General features: G+C 41.9%; 1 protein-coding gene across 1 annotated transcript; it reads right to left on the bottom strand.

The window, feature by feature from the left end:
• Positions 1 to 346: 346 nt before the first annotated feature.
• LOC119349505 (golgin candidate 5-like) lies at positions 347 to 10,436 on the bottom strand. Its single transcript, XM_037617544.1, has 19 exons — positions 9,811 to 10,436; positions 7,826 to 9,027; positions 6,962 to 7,033; positions 6,705 to 6,782; positions 5,954 to 6,068; positions 5,286 to 5,347; positions 5,148 to 5,195; positions 4,596 to 4,880; positions 4,334 to 4,393; positions 4,160 to 4,243; positions 3,944 to 4,009; positions 3,548 to 3,646; positions 3,195 to 3,413; positions 2,740 to 2,827; positions 2,407 to 2,621; positions 1,546 to 1,605; positions 1,356 to 1,469; positions 747 to 821; positions 347 to 639 (listed from the first exon to the last, which is right to left on the bottom strand). The coding sequence occupies exons 1-19, from the start codon at positions 9,956 to 9,958 to the stop codon at positions 613 to 615; spliced, it is 3,117 nt and encodes a 1,038-aa protein (XP_037473441.1). The 5' UTR covers positions 9,959 to 10,436; the 3' UTR covers positions 347 to 612.
• Positions 10,437 to 11,221: the final 785 nt, after the last annotated feature.

The raw sequence follows: 11,221 nt of genomic DNA on the forward strand, positions 1-11,221 counted from the left end.
CAGTGCTCAGCGTTTCACCGTGGTGGTAGCATAGCGATTAGCATGAGACGCAAGTGAGATGGCCAAAAAAAAAAGGCTGGCAAAAAAATATCGAATGTAAAACAATGTTTTCTTTCTTACAGAGTATAAGGAGTATTAACCAATTATATTAAGAGGTAAAGGGCGAGAAATCATGACCAGAGTTTTTTTTTATAATTTATTTATTATGATCTGTTGAAGAAAATTGTAGGGTCACGGGCGATATTAGGGCATGTTGATGTTCCGAATGTGAATTGAATCAGGTGGGCCCATGCGTTGATATTATTTATTTGCTGAGATGATGACACACACTTGTAGACTCCAAATATACTTGTGTTCTGTGAAGGAAAACTTTGCATGAAAATCATCAACGAATGTAAAGCTGTGGAGCTATTCAGTCTAGTTTACAACACACTATCCTACGTACCGAGACCCACAACAAAGATCCACTCTCCACGATGTACACAAAATCAATAAGAATATATCTCCCTCGTATGACTATCAACTTCCCACACTCGCCGCGGTTTTTGTTTTCTCAACTCTGACGGGACATGTTCGGCCTTCAAAACTGTTTATCTTGTTGGGTCAACTGCACTATACACGGGCGCCCAACGTGTGGAGCTGGTAAAAGGAAGAGGGAAAAAAAATGATGTTTCAGGTAACCAGGGTTAATTAGGTCTGCATGAAGGGAGGGAATGAGAGTTCAAACAGAGTGATATGATTCAAACCTGGCTAACAAGAAGATCCACTTGTTCTCTGTACATGTCCTTTAGGTCAACAATATCATTTCGTAACTCTTCCAACTGCAAAACAGCAGGGTATTTTATTATTATTATTTAATCAGTGCGCATGAAATAGCAGGTGAGGGTTAACAAAATAATACACTGGCAACTTAAAAATCGGGCAGCTTATGCTTAAGAGTCGAACACTACTTCATTGCCAACCTCAATCATGGGCAATTTCTAAGAACATAGTACTGATAATATGTCTACGTGTACTTACTAAGTCAAGCACTGCTTTACTGCCAGCCTTTATCATGGGTCAATTTCTAAGTGATCATAGGTACATTTGTAAGTGATCATAGGTCAATTTCTCCGAGGACTTGTTTTTCCCATGTGACCAGAGACTAAATATAATCACAGATTTGGGAAACAGGCAATGACTTTTCCATATCTTGTGACTGATGAAGTATATGTGGAATGCCCAACCTTCTCCATCAGTTACAACTTTTGGGTGAACTGGTTGGTGCGTGAAACTTTATACAGTGATAAGGTCATAAGGAGAGAAAGTAAAGATAAGTGGCAAGTCATGATATGCTGTATGAGAGCCATGCATACCTCTTCATCACGTTCCCCCATAAGTTCTAGAGCGTGAAAGTGTCTTTGTTTCAGTGCTTCCAGTTCAGCCTTTAGGCCAGGCAGAGCAGCAGCTTCATTCCGCAACTTTTCACACTGCATAAAAAGATCGGTTCAATTAGCATCCACATGGATAATGAAATAATAACGTAGTTGCTTCACAGGGATTTACTTGTTCTGTCAGTTTTACCAACTCCTCTGCCAGGGAATTCCGAATAGATTCCAGTGAGGCCTGTAATATAGTAGTATCATTAGTGCAGTGACAATAGCACGAGTGACTGCCATGCAATTTGCCTGTAGGCCAAACTATTGGCCAAAACAAATTAAAACAAACAAACACACACACACAGACAAGAGTTCATGCTCTCACATCTGTACCGCGAGTTCTCAAACATGAGACAATGGTTAATGGTTATAAATGAAACTTGACATTATAGATCATGAATGTTTGAGGTGACCTGGTGTCATGATAGAAACATGTACGCGCAAAACATTTTTTTAGCAAAACTAAGTTATGAAACTATTCCAAGCTATTGCTTCAGCTTCCTCAGGCTTTTAAGATACACAAGAATCTGTAGAACATGTAGGCCTTTCAAACTAGTATGGGACTGGAGATCTCTTGATGCCATTTACAGGCAGTAAATGGTCAACTACATTTTTATGATGCTGAACATAAGTTAGGTAACCAAGCACCTCACTGAAACAGCCAAAAATAAACCAGCTTTAAGGCAAAATACAGTGGAGCTCAGAGTGGCCAGCAGCTTGGTAGCTCCACCATTTTTCACTTGGCAGTGTGAAATAATGTGTCGCACAGGACAAGTGCTACAATCAATTAAATATATGTAAACATCCATAATGCTTGGAATAAATCAGTTAAAACAGCTTTGGGCTCGAACTGGTATACTTTCAGACGACCCAGCTTGAATAATCAGTTACTGTCAGTTTCTAGAACGCCTATATTGGAGTGGAACAACTTCATGCGGTGTTAATTAAACAATTTAAGGAGAAATATTAAAAGGATGCGTATACACACCAAGCGTGACATGTAAGAAGCCAATTCTCCATCCTTTTGACGGAGTGCTGATTCAAAAGCACTTGGAGTCATGCTCCTCAGATAGTATGACATATTACTGTCTGCAGACATTCTCCTCTCCAACGAAGTACTATCTGACAAGTCCAATGATGCTTGAAGGAAGTGGCTTTCTTCCATACTACTGCCACTAGAGAGCTTTCTTTGGGGAGCATTTTCTTCAAAAGAAGCAAAGAGGAGACCAAAAGAGTGACAGTTATGGCGACAAATAAAGATTGAAATATACAAATAGGATTAAACTCACAGATATTAATCGAAGGCAAATAAAGTACATACTTGTTTGATCTGGAAGTGGAATTTTAGGTAAGTCGCGGGAAGATGTTTTCTCAAGTTCTGCCCTGGCAGCCTTTTCCCTTTCAAGGTCCTGGAAGTGCCATTCACGAAAGAAACAGTTAAGACTTAAGACACATATCTTGCCAAGTAGGAAGTGCATGAACCACAACATTAGTAATAGCGGTGACTGGTGGCACGTGACTAATTTTGTTCATGTAGGAGAAGCAACAAGTAAAAGATGACTGTTGACCCTACAAAATCCTGCTATAAGATAACCCAAAGTTTAAATTGTGTGTCACATGAGTAATATTTGATTAATTTTAAAGAAGTGTCTCTGGGGCACATTAATGATCTTGGCAGGAGAAGTGCTGCTGCCGTACACAGTCCTCATAGCAATTGGATTAATTAACATGTATATCTAGTTATTTTTAGAAAACGATTCATAATAAGTTGACTACCTTCTCAAGCAGACCCCTGTGTTCTGCTGCTTCTTGCAGCTCCTTTTTGTGCCTGGCTCTAAGCTCCTTTATTTCTTCTTCAAGCTGTTTGGCGCGTCCTTCTTGTAATGCCGCCTCCTCCTTATTTGCTAGGTACTCCTGTCTACTTTCAGATGCTCTTTGTCTCTCCTTTTCAAGAGATCGGCTCAGCTGTGTCTGTTCTGTCCTAAGAATTGTAATCTGCATAAGAACCAACATTCATGTCAATAGAACTACTTTTCGTACTAAAAGTTTTGAACTGATCCCCCAAGGCCATGATTAGACTTATAGGAGTGACACATGTTTTTAGTCTCGGAAGAAATTGACGCACAAACCTGGGTCTCCAGGACAGTTATGCGGGATAAATTTTGTGACAGTCTCTCATTTATAGAACGCTCCTTTTCTTCTGAGGCAGCAGCTTTCGCCTCCGCTTCCTGAATATTTGAGTATAACAGATTAAACTATGTCACTAAAATATTTCTGATGTGTTTCTGGCTTTCTCATTGCATTAAAATAAGATAGCACCCATCTTTATATGTACTATTAATTGCTGAAAAGCATAAACAACTACACAAAATTAGCTACTAATGACATAGTTTACAGCCATCCTTCTGAACTCTGAAGTCCCTAATCAAGTAGGTTTATAACAATTAAATCTCATGTTGTAGTTCTAGTTATCTTCGTTATTTTTCCATGATCCACTGCTAACAAAAACTCAGAACAGGGTAGACCTGAAGGCGAGAGTTCAAGGTTCTCTCCACACCAGCCCAAGCTTCTTCCCTTCGAGCAGCTGACTCCTGTTAAATTAGCACACAATTGATTAGCCTACTTCTGACAGCTGAAAAAACTCAATTCACAGACTGTGTAAGTGGTATACTTGCACCCAATAAGGAAATAAAGGTGGACTAACTACACCACAAGGAAAAAATATGTGGAAGTACCAATACCTGCATGGCTTCTATTTGCCTTAGGAGTGGCCTTGTCGACTCAGGAACTTGTGTGACCAGTTCATTATAACGAAGTTCACTGGCCTGAAGTATTAAACAATGAAAGAAACTGACAATTGGTCCATGACTAATTTTACTCTGTAGTACCAGCTAAACCAGAAAAGCTCTGATTACCTGATAGCGCTTTTGAAGATCGTCATGATCTCTTTTTAACCGTTCTTCCCTGAAAGCAGCCTGAAATGCCCACAAAGAAACATGCAATCAGTGGAATCCAAAGTGGAATAGTACGAAAACTAACACTTCGGATAAACTTTTTATAAAGAAAATGATCTCGGTGTGACTGGGTTACAGTTAGACCAGCACAACCAATTGTACCAAGGATATTGAACTAAAATGCACATGTGTAGAACTGTAGATACTTATTTTCATGACTTACCTCCTGTTCTTGTCTGGTGAGAGCATTCCTCAACTCCTCAATTGTGTTAATCAGCATATTTTCTTTTTCACAAGCTTCTCTTAAACGGCTCTCGAGCTCAACTTTGGCTTCTGTGTTGACTCTTGATTCAGCCAATGCCTCAGCCTCTTTCGCTGCATTAAGAGCATTTGTGTAGAACTCCTTCTGAGCTGCAAGCTCACTTTGATTTCTTTCTATTGTTTCTTGTAGCAACTTCTCAGTTGCTGCCTTGTCTCTTTTAATACTCTCAACCTTTGTCTCCTCAACCTGTGAAATCATAAATTAAGTGCATGAGTTCACATGTAAGCAAGCTGTAGAGGCTATGCAAAGGACTGCTTAAATGAAACCATGCAGCACCATGTGTCCGCACATGATCAAAATAGAGAAGAAAAGACCACCTAAAAATGGGTCTCTAATCGATTTTGTATCATGCAAACAACAAAGGCAAATACTTACTATGTGCCATTAAAGCAGGTAAGAAGATAATTACGTTCGGATAAATTGATTAATTATAAAAAGTATATACTCCTTTACCTGGATCTTTGAGTTCAACCTTTGTTTCTCTTCTTCAAACTCACGAATCTAGCTTCAACCAAAAAAGGACAGCAGACTTGATTAACTTGAAGAAGAAAAATATTTCAAAACAGTGTGGTGATGAGTTATACTCCATGCCTGTGCTCTCAGTTTTCGTATTGTAGCTTCTTGAGCAGCCTGCTTTCTCGATAGCTCTTCTCCTGTTTCATCATCATTTGTAAAAGATGTTAGTGCCAATCAATGCCAAAACATACCGAAAGGCCAAAACAATTACATGTGGTCCATAGCATGTATGTGGACTAAAGTAGTCAAGGAATGAATATCAGCAAAGTTCCAATACACACATTAGGCCCATGTGTATGCCTACTTCCTAGCAGCCCACTGCAGCGGGGAGCACAGGACTATAGCTCCAACTTACAAATACCACAATAAACAGCAGATGAGAGACCCATATCGAAGTGGTAAATGTGACTCTCATTTACAAGATATGTTTGAAAAGCTTGTGATGTCATTATTATCTATGATATGTAGCGACTGTAGGCAATTACATCCTTTCTAACGTCGGTACATGATCATTGGAGTCACAATTGCAATGACAGTCACTGACAAAGGATACTCAACATGATCGGCCATACTGTATGGTCACATTCATACATGAAATGGTTACGAGAAATTATTTCAAATGATAGAACTACCAATTTCATATTTTCTCAACATAATAACAGAATATAAGTTAACTAATGCAAAGTCGACAATTGTACACACATGCATAAAAGAACAGGCACAAAAACGACAATTCTGCATACCTTCAGCCATGACCTGAGTGATAATCTCGTCCTTTTCTTTCAAAAGAGCGGCTGCATCACTTTTCTTATTTTGCTCTCTCCTTAATGTATCTCGTTCTTTGGTTAGTGCATACACCTACACATTGAGGCATGCACATTACAAACATTTCGCTAATAAGCCCAAGATAGTCTTGATGAACAAGAACACTGACGAAAGTTATGTCCCGGAAACAGTAAACAAATAACATACAAACTTATGAGATTCTGGCTGTAGCATTTAATGATCCTCACTAATACAGCTCACTCTGATCTCTACTTTTACTATTCAACATTGCCTCAACTCTCAGTAAATTAATATATTAGAGTAAAAGTTACACACAGAAGTAACAAAACTAAACAAATATAAGAATAAATACGTGGAATGTGTGGTGCGTCAACTAGTCAAAGGGTTCAGAACTAGAAACATTGCAGGAAAAAAGCTGATAGTGTAGCTAAATAGCTAATTGTTAAAGCACAAAAGATTGTCTTCAATTACTCCGATTATTATCAATTTATCATAAAGAAGCAACAAAAAAAGAGCCATTGCACGAAAAACATGCTGTTTTAATTACAACATTGCACGTGGGCAGTATTATACACTATTTATGAACTCTCTCATCTCAGCAAATTTTTACACTTCTTAGTGGTTATTAATCTTAACTCTGATTGAGGTGTGCCCTATGTAATGATCAATTGACCATGGAAGCATTGAGTAAAAGGAGTAATGTCCCACCTTCCTTTCAAGAGTAGCTACACGTTGGTGATATTCATCCTTAAGCGCATCCATTTCTTCCTCAACCGACTTATTACCCTGTACAATATAAAACAAAAAAACAAAAACTGAAATCCATGAAAGGCTAAAGTAACTCAGGGAATAGGTGTATAAGCATAGTATTCATCATGTTCATTTTCTGCAGATTACTAAACTGAAGACAGTCTAAAATCTGCTTCCAGAAGGCAAAGGATCAGAGATCTGCTTAGCAAACATACCTTCAGCTCATTAATTGTTGATTTCAGTTGCTCGTTCTCATTCATCAGTCGAGCAATTTCATCAGCTTTGGACTGCAGAAAGAATTAGGGATTTTTAGGCACTAAATTAGTAGTGAACAGCCATGTATCTTGAGAAGAAATGACTAGCATGGGGCATTCAAATTATTCAATGATTTTAACGATGTGCCGATGATGTACATGTAATAATTGTTAAAGGGCATGTGTAGTACACAATGCCTCCTGATAAGCCCCAGGCTAATATAAAGCTGAAGAATTAAGCAGCTCCCCTTGTTTTGATACATTCATAGGATACAGTGTTAAAAAATGAAAATTCCATGCTAGTCCTTTTTTGACACTACAAAGTCATTTGATGTATTAAAGAACTGTAGTCGTCTTCCCTAAAAAGAAAATACAAGATGGAACCCTTCAAAGGTAAAACAGATTCAGACTGAACAGAAGTTTATACAAACAAATTAGCAAGCACTCAATGGTTAAATGGTTAATAATACCTGAAAATAGATGTGATTGGAACTTCCAAAATTGCTAGTGTTTATCTTTTTTTCCCAGCATATAAATATGAATACATGAAACTAAAAAAGTAGAATTCCAACTGGAAAACATCAAGGTGTAACTTTCATAATGTAAAACGTATCATGTCATCCTAAATCGTTGCTTCATCATCCATCGAATTTGGTGGGATGACTCAATTCCTCATTCTGTGGAGGGGCAAATTGGTGATGGACCAAACTTCCTCAACCCAAACAAGCGGGCTAGAATTGGATGGTCAACTGGATGTCTACTTCCTCAAACCAAACACGCTACGAGACTTGCTACGGTATATACTAGAGCATGTGGAAATGATACCTGGGACTGTCTTGCAGCACCTTGCAATGCAGCTTCCATCATCTTCATGTCACGTTTTAGTTTCTCGAGTTCAACAACAGAACCAACAGATTCCAGAGAATTTGTGGTTGTAACAGAGTCCTGAATTTTTTCCTCTTTTCGCGAATCATTTGCATGAGAATCAACTTCTACTGGACCGACAGGATTGTATGCAACAGCTGGTACCAACTCATTTTGCAAGTCTGAATCATTATCCACAATTATTGACTTTGAGCTAACGTTTTCAAGCTTCACCGTTGCATTGTCCTCATTTTCAACAGCAGATACAGCATGTGCTTCTGTTTGATCGTTCTCTTCCCCATTCTGGGCTGTATTAGTTTCGCCATCATGTACTTTGACTTCCCCATGACTGGCTTTGTCAGCGATATCACTGCTCTCCGGTGGGCTGATTGTTTCTTTTTGGACATCACCTTCTTGAACGATGTTCACCTTAGTTTCATTTACATCATCTGAACTGGCAACCATGGAATCTGCTGATTGTGACCGCGAGGTGTTCCCATCATCAGTGACTTCATTTCCAGCATCCACAGATTCTTCTGTTCCCATAACACTTGATTGATCGAACTTGTTAGGTGAAGACATGCTATCATCAGGTATGTCCCTAACAGACCCACCAGGCTGACTCAGTAAAGCTTCTTCATTAGTATCAGAATATCCAGTGTCTTGATGACCCTGGGTTTCCTTCTCAACTAAGTTACTGGTCTCAACAGATCCACTATAAGTTTCTTCTGCTACAGATGGATATGTTGAGGACTGTGCTGTCTCTGATACTTCAGAAGTGCCCCCCTCAGATGCAGGTACCTCAGTGGAGCCATCATGCTTATCTTCTGCTGCTGAAGAACGTGTTGGAGATTGTGGTGCTACAGACTGCTCAGAACCATCCGCCTTAGATACATGTGACTCAGCGGAGCTGCTTACGTTTTCTTGTAATTCTGAAGGCTGCTTTGGAGATTGTGTTGTTACTGGTACTTCAGAGGCATCTGCATCAGATGTAGGTGGCTCGGTGGTGACCCTATGATTTTCTTCTAGTGCCGGTGAATGTTTTGGTGATAGTTGCTTTTCTGATACTTCCGTAGAACTCTCCTCGCCATTATGTCCCATGAATGCCATGACAGGATTAAAGAATCCAATTCCATCAGAGTTAGATGTACGGGATCCTGATCCTGCATCACCAAAGCAGCATAAATTCAGTGCTTCCAAGTCCAAATACTTCTCAAAAGGAAAGAATAATATAAAAACTATTATAACACAAACAAGTAGAGGTAGGTATAACTTTTTATGATCTGTAAAAGTTTTTGAGTCCTCTTAGCTGGCGAACATTCGCTGGGAGGGGGTGACAGTTTGAACGATTTCGCTGGCAGTTTTAGTTACGAGGGGATGGCGACTTCTACAGGATAACATGGCAGTTTCTTCTTCAGAAGGTATTTTTTGTTCAAAACTGCCACCGTTTGATCTCGCGAAGCAACTAAAACTGCCAGGTAAAGGTGTTCGCTTGCCACCCCCCCTCCAGCTGACGCTCGCCAGATAACATGACCAAAGTTTTTATGATCTTCCCAAACCAATCAATGATCCCTAATTCAGTAACTGATACATGGAAAATTTAAGGCCTGAATTTTGTTTGTCCAGTGTACAGAGTCTGACTTAACTAAGGATCTACTAGTACATCAGAAGCAAACCAGTAAGATATAGCCTGAATTCAAACTTTCACTTTCATTCAACATCAGTCACTCAGATCAGTCCCTACTCACCACTCTACCAAACTAGCATATCAGCAAAGCCACGAATAGCACTGCCGGCACGGACAATCACATCCCAAAGTCCACCCAAAAACAATCCAACCGCAGCTTCAAATTGGGAATCGTGTACACAAGCAGGCACGCAGCAATGCAGGCCGGCTACACGGAGGAGAGTTTGCTCGACAGCAGCGGCGTAAACGTATGCGTTACCTTCGTCCGCGTCGTCGCGCTTCTCCTCGAGGCCGAGCGCGCTGTCGAAGTTCTTCTCGATGTTCTTGACGCTCTCGCTGATCTTGTTGACGGCCCCGGCGATGTCCTGCAGCCCGCCCAGCGACAGCTTGTCCGACCACCACGCCATCCCGCCCGGGCCCGGGTCCGATCACCGGAAGCTCGCCGCCACCGCCTCGCCGCCTAGATCTCGCGCATAGATCTGATCCGCGCGCCCGCCCGTCCGATCAACCCGCACGGGCCAGCCGCGCGGGATCTGATCCGCCCCGCGGCCCCGGCGCCCCGCGACCCGAATCGGGCGGCCGAGGAGCCGGAGGCTGTGGAGGCGGGGAGTAGAAGCGAGTGCGGCGCTGGAGCACGGGGGAGCTGCGTGGAGCTCCCGCCGCGGAGGGGAGGAGATGTAGGGGGAGAGGAGGTGGGGGTTCGGCCGGGGCGCACGTCGGCGGCGAGTTGCTGTGCTTCTACCAGTGGGTTTGGCGAATTGGCCGTTGGTGGCGGGCGCGGCGTCGGTGGTGGGTCGCCTCACCTCACCTCACCGGACGGGACGGGTGCGCGAGCGATCCCGCGCGCGGGTGGATCTCGGCCTGAACCTGAGCCTGAGCCTGAACCGAGCAAAGGTGCCAGTCGCATCTGCTGCATCGCGTGTGCATACATACCATACCTGCTTTGCACTGCGCAACTCCGGGGAACCCCCCTGCGGTTCACACGAATTGGTTGCATGGCCTCCATTTGAGACCTTGAAGTTTGGAAAACCCGGCAAATCGCCCCCCTTGGGACCCCTCGAGGAGGGTTTCGAGGGCTGTTTTGACTATTTGCCATGTGATGTGGCAATTGTAGGTGGCTCCGGAAAATTGAGTTCAAAAAACTTTCTCAAACACCTCTGCCACGACCACTGCTAGTCTAGCACTATCCGCCACCGCCTCCTCACTGTATCCATCGCCCCTTTCGAGTTGTCGCATAGTTCGCGCTCGCAAAAACGACGTGCGCATGTCTATTTTGTGTTCACGTCACCTCCACTGCCTTTTTTGTCTTTATATCCGCTGTCGAGGGGAAACCGACGACCCTCGTGGAGAGGAGGGGGTGAAAGGGAAGAACGTGAAGGATAAACATTACTAACCACGTGGGTCGTTACAAATCATATACTACTTTTAATTTTAGAGAGATGGGGCACGGTATAGATAGCTGTAAAGGGGCAGAACTACAACGACACAACCAGGGCTTCAACCCGATACTTGGCCTGAATTACCACAATCATATCTTAAAAATAGAGGAATAAGTGAATAACTCAAAAGCAGTCTTACCTGAATGAGAATAATGGTCGTGGCGAGTTCATTCAGGTCCACCAAATAGTCGTGCTTCATAAATTTCTACAAAGTCAACTTAGGGGTGTGTG

The sequence above is a fragment of the Triticum dicoccoides genome, chromosome 1B (assembly GCF_002162155.2).
Source record: "Triticum dicoccoides isolate Atlit2015 ecotype Zavitan chromosome 1B, WEW_v2.0, whole genome shotgun sequence".
NCBI lineage: Eukaryota > Viridiplantae > Streptophyta > Magnoliopsida > Poales > Poaceae > Triticum > Triticum dicoccoides.